General features: G+C 44.5%; 2 protein-coding genes across 6 annotated transcripts in view; one reads left to right on the top strand and one right to left on the bottom strand.

Annotated features, from left to right (window-relative positions):
* Positions 1 to 18: 18 nt before the first annotated feature.
* LOC105489493 (chaperonin containing TCP1 subunit 5) lies at positions 19 to 15,088 on the bottom strand. The gene is made up of 11 exons (XM_011754316.3): positions 14,908 to 15,088; positions 11,073 to 11,133; positions 10,447 to 10,611; positions 9,125 to 9,323; positions 6,680 to 6,872; positions 6,448 to 6,597; positions 4,099 to 4,218; positions 3,264 to 3,449; positions 2,419 to 2,556; positions 1,621 to 1,801; positions 19 to 289 (listed from the first exon to the last, which is right to left on the bottom strand). Exons 1-11 carry the CDS (start codon positions 15,010 to 15,012, stop codon positions 162 to 164), a joined length of 1,626 nt encoding a protein of 541 aa, XP_011752618.1. The 5' UTR covers positions 15,013 to 15,088; the 3' UTR covers positions 19 to 161.
* Positions 15,089 to 15,435: 347 nt separating this feature from the next.
* Positions 15,436 to 17,416, top strand: part of ATPSCKMT (ATP synthase c subunit lysine N-methyltransferase) — a 203,522-nt gene continuing 201,541 nt past the window's right edge. For all 5 annotated transcript variants that reach the window (XM_071099098.1, XM_071099100.1, XM_071099101.1 and 2 more), the window contains exon 1: positions 15,436 to 15,461. In XM_071099098.1, coding sequence (XP_070955199.1) covers positions 15,446 to 15,461 — 16 coding nt within the window. In that variant the 5' untranslated portion in view covers positions 15,436 to 15,445. The remainder of the gene's footprint in view (positions 15,462 to 17,416) is intronic.

The following is a 17,416-nucleotide window of genomic DNA, read 5'->3' on the forward strand; positions in this document are numbered from 1 at the left end:
GCTTTGAACAAGTGAAACTATGGTTACCAAATAGCTATTTTTATTATAGCATCTACAGTGTCTGGAAAAGGATGTAACAATAAATAACTGTAGACACATCACAACACATCCATTTACTTAATCAGAGAAGTGGATCTTACTACATAGTATTCTCAATGTCTTCATTCTTCAGATTCTCCAGGCTTACGAATGTCATCAATCTTCAAAATCATTCTAACCATTTGTGTTGCAAGAGATATCTGTTGCTTTTTGCCAATCAAGGTTTCTATGACATGCTGTTGCTTCATATCTGAAAAATACAAGGAAATTGATTATCCTAAAATAGCATACAATAAACTATCAATAACAAGCTCTGACTTTCTGGTTTATGGAATCACAGTAAGACTAAAGAAATACAAGCTCCTGGAAGCCAAGCAGGAGGCCACTAATTTCAGTTCTATTTCATGTTCAGATGAATGTAATTTCATTATTTCCAAGGACACTCTGGAACTCGAACCTGGTAGAGAGAGCTGTTGAGAGAGGGCTTTCTTCAATGACTAGCTACAGGGTGAAATTTTTCAGTAACATCTTATCCCACAAAGTAACCATACCCTAACTTAGGAAATCTAAAGTAAGTGAATCCGACCATAGCTGAAATGTAAGATATTTCCAAGAAAGATCTAGAAATGCTAATTTTTTTTTGGAGACAGGTGTCACCCAGGTTGGAGTATAATAGTGTGATCTCGGCTCACTGCAACCTCTGCCTCCCGGGCTCAAGCGATTCTCCTGCCTCAGCCTCCTGAGTAGCTGGAATTACAGGCATCCGCTACCAGGCCCAGCTAATTTTTATATTTTTAGTAGAGATGCTGTTTCACCATGTTGGTCAGGCTGGTGTCAAACTCCTGACCTCAGGTGATCCACCCAGCTTGGCGTCCTGAAGTGCTGGGATTACAGGCATGAATCACTGAGCCCGGCCCTAGAAATGCTAAATTTGAGCACAACCAAGCATTCAAGTTAGAAACATTAAATATTTGCCTCACAAAGAGTTGCTATTATTGAAACTCTTGGGATATGAGCATGGAAAGCAGAATGTACCACCTATACTTTTAAGCAAAAACAAACTGTCACATTCTGTGGATGGATTACAGACATGGCCTGATTCAGTACAGAAATGCCTGGGACCACTGTTTCAACAAGCTACAGTCACCATATCTTTTTGGGAGCTGGGCTACAGAGGTTATAGTATTACATTTAGAAAACACTCCAGTGTGCTGGATTAACCACACAGTGACCTGTGAACTAAAGCCCACTTCAGAGCTGTTTTATACGCTGTCCACTGACAGACATTTGTGTAAAAACAGCAATATGGCATTACTTCCCCAAAACCAGAGATTAAAACCTAAGTCATCTTTGGTGATAGTACCGTATGTAGTTTACTGTTATTAAAATGAGTCTTATGTTGCTAGGTCTAGTAGTCTAACCAATTCCTATGGCAATCAATCAAACATTCTAAAATCCAGGATTTGAACACCTGAAGTGGCTTTACATATTTAAAAAGATACCACCATCTCACAGTACACACAGTGGATGATTATTCAGTTTAAATCAGACACCGCACGCAGAGGTGTGACAGCTCCTCACCATTTGTCCCCTTGTGCAAACAGTCGATGCCAAGAGCAGGGTTCATCTCCTTCACCTGTCTGGCTCGGACTTCGGTCATCGTCTGGATGGGATTCATGCCACTGTTTTCAGAGAGGGCCATGGGGATGACCTCCAGCGCGTCGGCAAACGCTCTCATGGCGTACTGTTCTAAAGTGGGGCACTGGAAAGGTGCGGAGGTATGGTAAGTGCACTTGGCAAAACAAAACAACCCAGCAGCACCCTGAAAACACACTGCATCACATACTTGGAAAAGTCAGCTCACAAAGACTTTGAAGAATAGGCTGTCTCTCACACCAACATGGCACAAGTACACACATGTAACAAACCTGCACGGTGTGCACATGTACCCTAGAACTTAAATAAAAAATAAAAAAGAATAGGCTGTCTCTATTTTTGTATCTATCAGAATATTATAATGTCACTACAGAATACGGGCAGAGGGTATACATACATGAGAGATGTCTCAAAATACAGCAGCTTTTACGACTTATCTTTAAGTTATACTACTAATTTTGAATTTCACATAACATTAAAAGACCAGAGATTTATTATTTTAAGAATGAACTGGCTGAAAACAGCTGAGAAATGCTAGTTTATGGTAACCTGAATCTGAATACAGGAACATGGGAATTAACTTAGATTAAAACACCTGTCACCTACACACAGCTCACGATGCTTTTGTTCGTTTTGCATCCAGCACCTCGCTGTTCTGCAGCCTCAGAGCCTCCACTGTCGGCGAGGCCCAAGTCTTTCACTAAGTCTGCACATATCCCTTACCTTATCCGCCTCTTGGCTAACTGCCAGGGCACAGGATATCTCAGCAGCCCCTCCTCCATACACCACACGATTATCACGGATGAGGTTCCGGATGACACACAATGCATCGTGAAGGGATCGTTTCGCCTCCTCAATGATCTAAGGAAAACAGCTTTGCCTAAATTAATGTGATCAAGATCTATTCAATTTAGAGGCAAGTATCTGGCACCTTTTTAAAGACAGACAGGCTGTGCTCTAATAGTTAGATGGCCTCCACTATCGGATGATCTGTATCTTTCTATCTTTCCTTCCTGTAACGTAGTTAATAAAATTCAAGAGGCAGAGGTGGCCAGTGACTCATTCTAGGATACACGGTTAAGCAAGAGTCAAAAACCGACAAACCTCGCAAAGATTTATCACAATGTGCTACAACTCATTCTCAAAGAACAGAGATCGTCGATGGTTATTCACTTGGGTTCCCTTTTTCTACCTTAGGGACAGATGTAAGTCATCCTTGGGAATACCATATTGTAATTTGTTATTAAAATGAATCTTATGTTGCTAGGACTAGCAGTTTAACCAACCCCTAAGGTAATTGTACCCAACATTCTAAAATCCAAGACTCGAATATTTAAACTGTGTTTAAGTATTTAAAAAGATATAAAAATCTCATAGTGTATATTGTACACTATAAGGACAGCAGAAAGGCAAATGTGCCTCGTGAAATTAACCATGATACATCACTGTTTGAGAAACATGATTATTTTTCTTAGGGTGACTGTGTCTCTGTTAAATATATACAGACAAAAAAACCAGACCATGAAGCAAAATAAGCAATAGTATAGGACGAATAGTTGAATTCTCACCATCTTATTTCCTCCTCTAATAAAAATGGTTACAGCTCTGGAGTTCTTACACTGCTCGATGACCAGCATTTTATCCTTAGTTGTCCCAAATGAGATCTCCTGTACAAGACCAGCAAAGCCCAGCTTCTCGGCTGTGAGCTCTGAGAACCTGGGGACGATGCGACCTCCTGTAGCGATGGCAATCAGCTAATCGGGGTGGTCAGGGAGAAGGATGAAGACAGTACTGGTGAAGTTAACTTTCAAAACCGGGCACAAATGAGCAAAACTTGATCTAAGACCCCCTTGTTCACTAGAATTGCTGCCCCACTTTGACCAAAACATCTTCAGTTCAACCCAAAGCACCTTGTTACGTAACAAGGCTCTTGAGGAGCTGGGCGTCTTGATCTGGGGCTTTGGTGCTGCCTGGATCTATCACCCTGCGCCTGTCCCCTAAGCTCATGCCCTCATCTCCCCTCTGTGCAGCCCTCCCTCTCTGGGAACCCAGCCTGCATGTTCCTTGCACTGTGCTGCAGTGAGAACCACCAAGGCAGCATTGCCCGGGACTGCTGTTAGTATCTGGATGAGACCAGGTCTTCCAGCCTTAGTAAGTCAACGATAGGGCCAAGTGAGACAACACAGGGAGATAATTTCAAAATGCCAGGGAACACCAGAAACACACAGCACTGTTAACCAAACAGTAACAAAGATTCCAGCGCTTTCCTCTCTCCCAGCTCACCCTCCCCTCATCTCCCAGCCTTGGTATGATGCAGTTATTTAAGGCAGGGCTATCAAAACACCCCTCAACACATAAGGTGAACCCCTACATCTCAAAGTCTCTTCATGTGGAGCAACCTACCTCAATTTCAGGTCCTCCTACCCAGCGAACCGCAGGCAAGTTGTTCTGAAGAAGTAAGTGATTTGCTTCATCATCAAAACCCCACTGACAAATTGCTAGGTTAGCACCAGTCTCTTTAATCTGGGAAAAGAAACACCGCAATTGTATTAAGAGAAAGTGGGTATTTATTCTTCGCTATAATGTTTGAAAAAAGGAGAGGCACAATTGTGTGTAAGGCATGTGCACTTGAACACAAAACCAAAGGAAAGAGAAAGAAGGAAATAGACAAGTGTCCACTTTTCTGTCAGTTCCAAATTCTAAATAGTGAGTATTTTATCAATGGGGATCACCTCATTGTCTAAAGATGCTTTAAAAACCACAAGCAGTAATTCATGCTGAACCCTATTGTTAAAACGATGCGAAGTCAACAGAAATGTCAACAAACAAAGCTAATACCCTTCCCAACCACGGGGGAAATGGCTAACAGCTCTGTCCTGTCACCAATACCTACGGAGTAGTTTCATCTGAGTATGTTTTAAACACACAATGTTGTGAACCACTTGCAACCTGCCCATCTCACCTGGATGGACAATCCTCAGTGGATCCACAGATACAAACTAAATCAGGTGCCCACAGAGGCGACCCTGCTTCCTGTAAGGAGCACCCTCACCCCGACCTGCAAAGGGCAAAGTGACTTTTCCCAAATAGGAGGGCTACGATCCGGCTGCCCACCCCACCTCTGGTGCTCACCTGGGACTGCCACGCCATGCCCCGCAACTCTCACCTACCTGTCTCCATCAGGCCTCCCAGACCACCTGCTACTGCCTGGCTCTCCCTCTCTTCCTTCCCTGACCCTCTGAACTCAGTCCAGAACAGCAGCCTCCTTATACAACCCCTGAAAACCAGCCTGCACCTGCAACCCTCCTCAGATGGCAGCTGCTTTCCCTCTCATGTGCTCAAAACAGGAGACGGGTCCTTCTTGCTCCTCAGTCACCTACAATGTTCCTCTTTGGGTCCCTGCCTCTCATTCTTGAACATTTTTAGCATCTAGCCCCATCCCCCTTCCTTTCTCATTCTCAGCAACCTGCGCCTCACCAGCATGATCCAGTAACATCCCTGGCCTCTCAGTTTATCTCTGACCTGCCAGCGCAGCTGAGCCACCATTCTCATGACCACTGATGGCCTTTTATGCATAAGCTCCTGCCAGCATGCTCCAATCCCTGAGGGTGGCTGTTCCTTGTAGAAGCCAACACGTTCCTGGCTCAACAGCATCCCCTTCTGTCCTCAGCCTGGAATGCTCCTCCCCTAGGGGCGCTGCTCTCACTCAATGTTGGCCTTTCCTTACAGGTCACGTCTCTGACCAGTGTCTGTAATGGAGCTGTACCCATCTTTCCCCTATTTGTGCCTCAAGAACACGAGCTTGGCTTCATTCCCTGCTGTACCTTTAGTGCCTACAACAGAGCCTGGTACGTCGTAGGCACAAAGAACTGTATCATCAATGAGTAAGTACATTGACTTTCCCAGGAACAGACATGAAAATCGTCTCTAGTTGGTTTGCTATGATAAATAATGCTCTAACCAACATGTTCCTGTCTTCTTGAGTACCGGTGTTTTCAACTCCCAAGGACACAGCCCCCAAAGAGGAGTTGGTAGGTCAGAGAGAAAGCACACCTATGCTAAGGTATTCATGAACCCAAACTAGACTTAACCGAGCAAAGAATTGGGATTACTGTAAGTGCATTCTGGTTTAACTCCAGTTACTCATTAACTCTTGTCTAAAATGTATAGTCAGAAATCTTAAGGTAAGCTACATTAAATTTGTCCAGGAGAGCAAATATAATATGTACAACTGAAAACATGGCTTTAGTTAACAGGGTCACTTCTTTCAGGACCCTGAACATACTACCTTTTGAGACAGAGTCTCAGTCTGTCACCCAGGCTGGAGTGTAATGGTGCGATCTCAGCTTGCTGCAACCTCTGCCTCTTGGGTTCAAGCGATTCACCTTTCTCAGCCTCCTGAGTAGCTGGGACTATAGGTGCCTGCCACCACGCCTGGCTAATTTTTTGCATTTTTAGTAGAGATGCGGTTTCACCGTGTTAGCCAGGATGGTCTTGATGACCTCATGATCAGCCTGCCTTCGCCTCCCAAAGTGCTGGGATTACAGGTGTGAGCCACCACACCCAGCCTGAACATGCTACCATTTTAAGACAAAATCAGCATTCTTCCCTGTTTATGCTTTTCTATGTGATTTGTTTTTTTCCTGTGTATGTTTTAGAACTGAAGGAAGACTACACATATTTACTAACCAAACCTAACTAACTGTACCCTTTGGGAGTTTAAATTCCACTGAGGACTCTGGTAAGTCTTACTTGTTGAATCATCTCTTCAAATTTCTCCTTTTCGTATTTCTGAAGGGCTTTATAATCTTCAACAGACGTCACATCCAGCTTATGCTTTGTTTTTGGTTTGGGTGGTTCAAATGGACATGTGAGAATTGCAATCTTAGCATCTTCCACTTTCTATGGGGGAACATAAAGACATTTTAATTGGTGGAATTAAGAGTTAACCAACAGTGCAAAGCTGTGAAATGCAATGGCTTACTTTCGGCATCTGTGGGTGACTGAAATCCTTGTCCACAATCACGCCCTTAATCAATTTAGTGTCCTCCAGCCTGCCGCCCACTTTGCCTTCTACTTTGATAAGCTCAAAGTCAACATCTCTCCGCTCCATATCTGCTACAGTGAGGACGGCATTCACAGCAATCTCAGCCATCTGTCGGTGACAACTGTTGACCCTGATGAAAACACCACAAAACAAACTTCACTGGTTTCACAACTACTACAACCAAAGCAGGCCACATGATACAATGTTACTCAAAGATATAAATCAAATATTTTGAGTCTTCTAAAAGGGAATGCCATCTCAACCTGCATTTTCAACAGGCTGGGGCAGAGATTCTTAACCTGTGATCCATGAGCCCCAAAGAGGACCGTATACTTACATGGGAAAAAATCACATCTTTATTTTCGCTAACTCTGAAATTTACTATTGCCTTCCATTATGAATGTACTCAAGAAACCACTGTAGTCTGGCATGAACTAAGGTCTTAGAATGCACGACTTCTACAGAATACTGTTACTATTTCACAAGTTCAGAACAGAATGAGAAAGGTAAGTAATCACTCAGGAAAAGTCAGTCTTATATCAATGAAGCGTAGCACTAATCGGGAGGTGAAAGGACTGGACAGGGCTGCTCACTTTCTAAGAATTCACCACAACATCCATTACAGATGAAGGATGTTACCTTTTTGAAAGCTTTCAAACATGTGAATAGACTGCTCAATAAATTCATTTTAGAGTCAAGAAAAACAACTAGGGAAACCTAGCACTTGAAATAATGTCTGAAATCGTAGATTATCTATAAAAGAGAACCATGAAAGTAAACGTTTTATCTTAAGTAGACAACTTAATACTCGTAAACAGAACAGGGCCAACTTATAAAGCAACAAGAAAATAGATTTGTACACTTCAAGTAATGATGCTGTCCTCCTTTCATGAGAAAATAGTATTACACTTATGACAAAGGCTACCCGTAGAGTACTCACTCTTGCCTAGGGAGCTAGTCTCTGCTGAGATCTGTGGTTACAGGAGGACAGCAAGCACTGCTGAAGGCTTCTGCCTTAACACAGGCTTTGCTCAGGGGAAAAGGCAACAGAAGCAGACACTTTTCCTACATTTTTTCTGACTACTCTGAGTTGAGAAGACCCCTCCTTCCTTTTTGCTAAAACCACCACAAGCACACAATTGAAAACCTCACTGACTTAATATAATGCCATAAAGCAGCTTACACTGGATTTTTGTTACATTATGGCAACAGACCTCAAGTCTTTGTCGTGGTTCATTATCAGTGCACCCCTTGGTTGAGGTTGCCTAGAGTCTCCTGGGGGGAGACCTGTGTCTCAGTGCCCAAAAGACCCGGCAGTAAGCCTGGCAAATGGGTAGTATGCAAACACTGAAAACGCCAGAGACAAGTCACTTTCAAGACTCTCTTTACTAAATCATAATTTTGGATCGGCAATTTGCCGAATAAAAAGGGGAACCCCCCCCCCCCCAGTGGCTCCCCAGCAAAGAAATTATAGAAAGTGTTATGAAAATTCACATATCCTGGCCGGGCGCAGTGGCTCACGCCTGTAATCCCAGCACTTTGGGAGGCCAAGACGGGCGGATCACGAGGTCAGGAGATCGAGACCATCCTGGCTAACAGGTGAAACCCCGTCTCTACTAAAAATGTATTTAAAAAAAAAAAAAATAAGCCGGGCGCGGTGGTGGGCTCCTGTAGTCCCAGCTACACGGGAGGCTGAGGCAGGAGAATGGTGAACCCGGGAAGTGGAGCTTGCAGTGAGTGGAGATCGCGCCACTGCACTCCAGCCTGGGCGACAGAGCAAGACTCCGTCTCAAAAAAAAAAAAAAAAAAAAAAAAAGAAAATTCACATATGCTCCAGGTAGGACCCTTTCTAGTTTTTTTTGGAGACAGGGTCTCGCTCTGTTGCTCAAACTGAAGTGCAGTGGCATGATCATGGCTTGCTGTGCCTCAACCTCTCACCTTAGCCTCTGGAGTGCACTATCATGCCTGGCTGGTTTTTTATGTTTTGTAGCAATGGGGTCCCACTATATTGCCCTGGCTGGTCTTGAATTCCTGAGCTCAAGCAGGCTACTGCTTTGGCCTCCTAAAGTGCTAAGATTACAAGTAGGAGCCACTGCACCCAGCCCTGACTGATTTTTAACACAATCTATTCTACTAAATTAAAATAACTACATTTTGCAAATATTGTCAAGGGGATTTATGCATGAACTTAGAAACTCAGTTCTCAACTACAATACAAAATGCATGTATCTACATCTACAATAAAAACAAAGCAAAACCAAGTAACTGAAAGAAATCATAAAATCAACACAAATCCACCAGTGGTCATTTTGTGCTGCCTTTAAGAGACGGCAAACAAGCTGCCTCTACAAATGTGTGATCGTATCGTCTACCAAAACGTACACTTTGGAGCCCAGCGTGGTTTTTGCTGTCTGAATCAGGGGTTCGGTGTCCTTTATGTCAACAAGGACGCTATCACTGATCTTGTCCAGGTGTTCAATAGCAACGCGGGCAGCCTGCTCATAGCCATCAGCTATTCTGATTGGGTGAATGCCACGGTCTAGCAATTGCTCCGCTTCTTCTAACAAGGCACCAGCCAGGACTGCAAACAAACCAGCAGACAATCAGTTTAGGAAAACAACAAAACTTCACTTTTAGTATAATCAGCACAAGTTAGATGCTGTCATGGAAAGAAAAAGCTTCCAGAATTAAGCTGGAAGTCATCTTAGAGGCAGAAGCTATCTATTTTTAAAAGAAAGCCTCTTGTTTTGGTTCTAGCAAAGGTCTAATAGGACACATGTCCCCTTATAGACGAACATTCAACCCTCAGTGATGTAAACAATGTAACTAAAGAATATAATGTAAAAAGAACATTTTTCTAAGAGGTAAAAAGCTATTATGTTTCATGCGCCAAGGTCTATTCAGTGAAATTCATCCTGGTGATAAGACTAAAACATTTGTTTATTATTTATTCCCCCCACCCCCATCCTCCTTTCTCCTCATTTTAGGGTCACATAGATGAATTCTGTTTAAATCTACTGCTCTCCAAGCGCACCAAGAACAGTGCCTGGCATACAATGGTATCCAGTAAATATTTGCTGAATGAATGAATTCAAATTTCATCTGCAGAAAAGAACTTTACTGATATTTTGTCTTCAATTTCCCCAACTTTTTAAAGATTTCAAATCTACAAAAAACAAGGTACAATACTAAAATGAGTACCAGTTTACTTATTAACATTTTGCCACATTTTCTCTACATGTACAAACTGTTTCTGTTCAGCTATTTGAGAATTAGTTGCAGAAACCATGACATGTTACTCCTAAGTATTGAGGCAAACAGCCGAGAATAAGGGTATTCTCCTACACATATGCAATACAGTGGTCACGCTCAGGAAACTCAGCATTGTAGTACATGATCCATAATCAAATTCCTCTACTTTTCCCAAACCTCCTTTAGAGCTTAAAAGACAAACAAAATCAGCGCCCAATCAATCATTGCAGATTTCTCCTTGCCTAACAATCCCCAGGCCTCTTTCTATTCTTTTTTAACACTGTCAGTTTTGACGGTCCTGGGCATTTGTTTTGTAGCGTGTTCTTCACCTTGGATTTGTCTGTCTCCTCAGGCTCTGATTCAGAGACAACAATCTCGGCAGGCATGTTAGCCCTGTAGTCTTAAATGACATCTCTTAAATGAGAAAGGAAGGATGTTTTGTCTTTTCTTACCAACCACTCCTGTGGTTCCATCTCCAATTTCATCATCCTGAGACTTGGACAGTTCCACCATCAGCTTGGCAATCTGATGATCAACATCCATCATGCTTAAGATGGTGGCCCCGTCATTAGTTACAGTCACATCGCCATCCTTATCCACCATCATCTTATCAAGCCCTAAAAAGACAACATTTAGTAGGCTTTGGGCAAACAACTGGCAACCAATATCACAAACTATAAAAAAAGACCTCTGCACCCAGCTCTTATCTATGCAATTTATTATATGCAAATATTTCAACATACACAAAATAATAGCTGCGTGAAGGCATTTTAAGATTGGCTAACACAAATGGCAAAAAATTATGGAGCATCATTAAGTATGGTATTAATCTCAAGACAACTATGATTTGGAAAATGCTAATGAAATGATATTAAACGTGTTAAAAAAAAAAAGGCCCGACCTAAAACTACACGCGATTATAACCATGTTTGAGAAACCTGAGATACACTACAAAATTTTCGCTGTGTTAAAGAAGTAAGATGCTGCCCTCAATACTCCACCTTTCTGTAGAGAGGTTTGTATTGACAGTTTTATGATTTAAATCTTTGGCTAAAAACATGGAATGGTGGACTCTTACCATTTGGTCCAAGTGACGTTCTCATTGTATTTGCTACAGCCTTTGCTGCCATTATATGAGACTAATGAAACAAACAGAAAAAGCAAACACTGTTACATACAATTTCAATGGTTAAAAGCACACATCTGATGATTAAAAATCACTTACGATTTAGTTTCTGTTTTCTAGAAGCTTCTACATTTAAGGGGCAACAGACAGGTCTAAGTATTATAACATTTATAACTCCAGCTTTAATAAGCAATTCTTATATAAAAGAAAAAGAACTCAGTGCTTTGTGTTATCTCACTGAATTTTCAACACATTAATGAGACAGATTCTTTTACCAGCTCATTTACAGCTGAGAACAGGGACAGTATGACCATGACCTTACAGGCCTTGCAAGATCACTGTGAAACAGTCATCCCTGAGCATCCATGGGGAACTGGTTCCAGGAGCCCCTGAGGACACCAAAATTTACAGATGCTCAAGTCCCTTGCATCCAGGCTTCTATATCTGTGGGTTCCACATCTGCAGATAAGAAGGGGCCTGTACTCATGAGAAACAGTCCAACTGTAAACATACAACACCTCATTGTCACACTATGATTTACTGGATTTACTGCAGAGTTATAATCTTTTGAGCTGGGTGCGGTGGCTAGAACCTGTAACCCCACCTACTTGGGAGGCTGAGGCAGGATTGCTTGAGGCCAGGAGTTTGAGATCAGCCTGGGAAACATGATGAGACCCCATTACAAAATAAAAAGAAAAAATGTTCTTGCTTTAAAAATCTTCCTCCACCCACCTGAAATCCCAATAATTATATTTATAGATCAAAGTTAGTGACTGGCTTTTTTTTTTTTTTTTTTTTTTTTGAGACGGAGTCTTGCTCTGTTGCCCAGGCTGTAGTGCAGTGGCGTGATCTTGGCTCACTGCAACCTCCGCCTCCCAGGCTTAAGCGACGCTCCTGCCTCAGCCCCCCAGTAGCTGGGATTACAGGCATGCGCCATCACACCTGGCTCATTTTTTTTTTTTTTTTTGTATTTTTAGTAGAGACAGGATTTTGCCATGTTGGCCAGGCTGGTCTTGAACTCCTGACCTCAGGTGATCCACCCGCCTTGGCCGCCCAAAGTGTTGGGATTACAGGCGTGAGCCACCGCGCCCGGCCCGCAACTGGCCCTCTTAAGGAAGGTGAAGTAGCTGTCAAAGTGATAATAAAAAAGTTACCTGTTTTTTTTTTTTTTTCCCACATTTAGCTACCAAATTGAGTGAAATTATTATTATTATTATTTTTTTAGGAGAAAGCAAGAGGCAGAAAGAAAAGGATGTAAAGAATTTGGCAAATAGGAGAGATCCCGAAATCCCGAGATATATTTTGCTCTACCGCACGGTAAAGTGGAAAAAACCTTTTTCTTCCTTCTGCTAGTTCTGTGTGTTTCCAGAGGGAAGAGTCTAAACATCAAACCATAATACATATTATGGACAAAACAGAATTATGCTGGCTGGCCTGGAAACTTAGCCTGCTCTGTTTTAGATTATACGGTTTTAGAATATGATTCCTTCCTAAGCCAACTAATGCCTGCACTTTTTTTTTCTTTATTTGAGACAGAGTCCTGCTCTGTCACCCAGGCTGGAGTGCAGTGGCATGATCTTGGCTCACTGCAACCTCCGCCTCCCAGGTTCCAGCGATTCTTCTGCCTCAGCCTCCTAAGCAGCTGGGATTACAGGTGCATGCCACTACACCCGGCTAATTTTTGTATTTTTAGTAGAGACGGGGTTTCACCATGTTGGTCAGGCCGGTCTCGAACTCCTGATCCTGTGATCCACCCACCTCAGCCTCCCAAAGTGCTGGGATTATAGGCCTGAGCCACTGCGCCTGGTCAATGCCTGCATTTTAAAGGTGAAATATTATACAGTTAAGTGTTAAACAACTGAAGAATCTCAACAAAATACGTATTACCTTTAAGGCTCTAAATGACCAGAGAAGAATCGTGACCATTACCATCAAAACGTTCAAGTCAAGGCCCATACATTTCTTTCACTGTTGCCTTCAATTTCTATATATTTTGGTTCTTCAAGTTAGCTGGACGTTTTATGAGGTCAGGAAGCAAGTGTATATCCCTACACTGCTGAGCCTCAACACTCAAAGGATGCCTACCCACAGCATCCAAAGAGATTTAAACACCCACGTTACTGTCCAAATGAGCTCCCACGGCAAAGAATGATCTGACCTCGAATGTCAATAATGTCAAGCTTGAGAATGCTGCTCTAGACCACTGGCTTTGACTCCGAGAGGTGGCCTTGAACCATGGTGCTGATCTTTGCTTGCAATTGCTCTTTAGAACAATTTCTCAACTGCTCTGGGCCCAAGTCCCCAGTTTTGGAAAAATAACAACTATCTCAGAGTGTGAGACCTCTGGGCACAAATGCATGCAGTTAGAACAAAATGGCTGATGCAAAACAACCTATAGCTTTAGATATGTTGTTATACTGCGTGTGTGTACTGGATGTTACTTTCCCTGCAGGTCCCTGTAAGTGAAAAATAAAACAGGATACATAATACAAGTAGCTTGAAACTTTTTTCTTTCTAGAAAGGAAACAAATACTGAGTGCCTGCCATAGATCACCCACTGTGCAGCCCCTCTAAGTCACTCCATTGAATATCACTGTCAAGTCTTCAGCTTTATGGAGACGTATCACCTCCACTGGAAAAGGAGGTTCCAAGACGTTGTGTAACTTGCGCTAAGTCAAACAAAGAGTCCATGGGGGAACTGTATTGTTTCTAACTTTGCGTAAGTCAACCTCCAAGACATTAAGTGAACAGGGACACCTGAGACCTGGTGGAACGGTCCATTAGGAATTCACTTTATAACAAACCCTGAAGGCCCTCTCGGAGTGTCCCTTCCTCTGCATTTTCTGTCAACATCTGGTGCTCAGATGACCCTTTCTTACCTGCACCCCTGCCCTGGCTTCTTTAACCCCTGTGGGCTTCCTTATTCCCTTTGGTCCATCTCAAGCGTTGCTGCCTGAAGTGCAGCTCTACTTAAATTCTGCTCAAAACCCCCTCAGTGGCTCCCCTTCTTCCCCAAGGATAACGTCGTATTTTCCATTCTGGGCATTCAATAGCCTCCGTGCTCCATTAAAACCGGGTGGCTCTTCCACTCTACAACGTGCCATGCGCATTCTTGCCCAAGCCTTTACTTCTACGTTTCCTCTCCCTAGAATGCTCTCACCCCTGATCTAACGCTGTCCTCCAGCACTACGCTTATCAGAACTCTCTCCATAGCTGTCCTTCTCACCGCACACCGCCTTGCATTACGGTTTTGTGCGTCCGTTTTTCACTCTTCGCTATTTTTCCTCAAGGGTGGGCAAAAAAGCACTCAGAAATGAAATACCCTGTAAGTGACCACACCTTTACGAGTGACAAAGAATACGGAAGGGCCGTTGCGGGTGGACCAGCGCAGGGTTAAGCAGCAGCGCCTTAACCAACAGGTGACGGAGCATCTCCCCGGCGCCTTCCCACAGGAGCGCAGCCCCACGCGGCCGTCAGGCTGGAGGGGCCGGGCAGGGAGGCGGTCCCGCTTCGCTCCCGCGGGCGACCGGACTGAGCGGCCCCGCCCAGCTCCGAAGGGCGCTGGCGGCCCAGCCTGGCTGGCCCCCACATTCCGAGCCCAGGATTAGGCGCTAGCCTCTCCCGAGCTCAGTAAGCCGGGTGCGCGGCCGGAGACTGCCGGGAGACGGGGATTCTCGACCTTTCCGGGGAGCACATGGCACAGCGGCTCCTAAGCTCGCGCAGGCGCAGAGCCACGGCCTCGGCCGCCTCCCCTCAGCCCACCGCGAACAGGTCCCTGTGCCATTACCTTAAGGGCCTCAAGTCCCATAAGACGGGACTTGCGGTCCTGATCCTTGATGATGAGAAAAGGGCGCCCATATTCATCGAAGGCGAGGGTCCCCATAGACGCCATGGTGGAGCAGCCGGAGTTACTTTACCCCAACCGGCGGAGACCGCTACGGAAGCGAGAACGCACTTTTCTCTCGCGGGAGGACCCAAAAGCTTGCGCACGCGCAGCACAGGACGCGCGGGACTTATATTTTAACTGAGACTAATTTCACGCCAGACAGTATCTTCTGGAATCGGCGGCCTTAGGGAACTTCTATTATCCAGGAAGCCGTGGGGGGAGATTTGAAGACACTTAGTGGAAATCTTAGGACACACAAGCCAAGAGCAGATTGAATCTGTCAGTTTTTAAAATTTTACCATTGAGAGTTTCTGATAGTGGGTACCGAGGAGGAATTCATTGACTTAAAGATTTCTTCCAACTCCGGCTCCGAGAAGATGGTAGGACCCATTTCCTTTCCCCTCCCCCGCCCCCTCCAAAACCACTTGGAAATCTCGCGATGGAGGGAGGAGGAGGTGAGGCGGGAAAGGCGTGGCGGGCTCCTGTGGGCGTGAGAAGGGGTGCGGGCGGGCCGGGGGCTCGCGGTCAGCTGAGGTCTCCACTGTCCAGCCGGTGGCCGGGCGGGTGGCTGCCCTGGCCTCCAGCCTGGCGTTCGGTACCCAGAGCTTGTGGCTGCCGCGCCGTGCCCGCGCCGGTTCTGGGGATCGTTGGCGGCGGGCGCGTTTCCCGGTGCGAATTCCTCTCTGCCAGAGACTGTTGTGGGCTCCTTAGGGCAAGTGACTCAGCCTTTAGCACGATGTTAAGGAATAGGGATAGTGGAGGCACACTGATGGATTGGAATCGCAGTTCTGCCGCTCTTCTAGCTGTGGCTTTGGGGAAATCCCTTAACTTCTTTGTCCCTCGGTTTCCTTGTTTGCAAAGTGACGGTGGTAACAGTAGTGCCTACCTTACAGGGCTGCTGTGAGATTCAAGGAGAACGGTGCCTGGCCCTTAGCAAGCTGTGTTTAAGCGTTGGTAAATCAATTAACATTTTGCACAAATGGCCCAGTAACTTGCCACGGTTTTACAGCTAGTAAGAAACAGAGTTGCACAGCCTGATGCAATGGGTGCCACACTCTTTTTTTCTGGAGACAAGACTAGCCCAGGCTGGAGTGCAGTGGCGCGGTCTTGGCTCACTGCAGCCTCCGCTTCCCGGATTCAAGCGATTCTCGTGCCTCAGCCTCTTAGGCATCTGGGACTACAGGCACAGGTCACCAAGCTCGCTAACTTTTGTATTTTTAGTAGAGACGGCGTTTTGCCATAGTGGCTAGGCTGGTCTCGAACCCCTGACCTCAAGTGATGTGCACGTCTAGGTCTTCCGAAGTGCTGGGCATGAGCAACCGCAGTGCCCTGTGGGTCCCACTCTTAAGCCCTGTATTATGCTGCCTCAGAAAGATCTAGGTAACCGCAGCTGTCCTCTGAATCTCTTATGCTGCCTTCCCGTGCGCCCTCCAAGATCATGACTTAGTATTTGATAGGTTTAGATTTATTTGTTGAGGGGTTCCAACCTTACTTCTCCGCTACTGCCATAGGCAGGGACTTAGCTAATAAAGTTGTATTATTCCCAGACTTTATTAGGTACTCAGTAAATGTTGAAATGGATACATGCACTATAACATTTGACCCTGGCCTGAAAGTCAAGAACTGACTTGGCGCCTGTGTTCCCACCTACTCTGGGGGCTGAGGCAGGAGGATGGGTGGAGCCCAGGAGTTCAGTTTACAGTGAGCTATAATCCACCACTGCACTCCATCGTGGGCGACAGAGCGAGATTCTGTCTCCAAAACAAAACAGGGAGGACTGATTTTGTCATTGGATGGTTGGTGATCAGTTAACTCTTAATGCTTGGCATACTTAAACGCGCTAGACATCTTCAAGGACACGTTATTTCACGTTAGCTTTGGCAATTCAGTGTTTCCTCATTAAAAATGGTGGCTTCTGCAATTCATTTGGCTCATTCGATTGTTGTGAAAAATAGAATGTCTTATGGCATCCTCTATGTAGTTTATTTCCTGTCAAAATACTGGGGAGCAAGAGGGGATTTTTCCTAGTATCAATAGCTCATGTATGTCAAAAGGACACAAATGACATTAGACTAGTATAAGAAAGACTTTGTAAGGACATAAGAATATATGCTAAAGGGACATAACATATGTTGTAGTTATTAAACAGGTATGCATATACAAGTGCACAATGAACAGTCCTTACAAGTTGTGACATTCCGATATAAGCCCACTTTAGACATGTGGCTGGTTACTATTCCAAACAGGCTCCTTCTCTCTTCCTGACCTTTTTCTTTTGGCTTGAACTTGGATAAGAACCTTGGGTACCTTATTGTACGTCTGTCACTGCCTGTAGCTTCAGCTGATGCAAAGCTGCCACTGAAAATTGAAGTTTTTGACCAATATTAGAAGTCAATAAGCAAGCAGGGCC

Source organism: Macaca nemestrina, chromosome 6 (assembly GCF_043159975.1).
Source record: "Macaca nemestrina isolate mMacNem1 chromosome 6, mMacNem.hap1, whole genome shotgun sequence".
NCBI classification, from domain to species: domain Eukaryota; kingdom Metazoa; phylum Chordata; class Mammalia; order Primates; family Cercopithecidae; genus Macaca; species Macaca nemestrina.

Coding starts and splice junctions, on each gene's coding strand:
- LOC105489493 (XM_011754316.3), bottom strand. CDS start 15,012: ATGGCGTCTATGGGGACCCTCGCCTTCGATGAATATGGGCGCCCTTTT. Junction 9,324..10,446: donor TGGAACCACAGGAGTGGTTG/GTAAGAAAAGAC, acceptor GTTTGTTTGCAG/TCCTGGCTGGTGCCTTGTTA. Junction 1,802..2,418: donor TTAGCCAAGAGGCGGATAAG/GTAAGGGATATG, acceptor GCACCTTTCCAG/TGCCCCACTTTAGAACAGTA.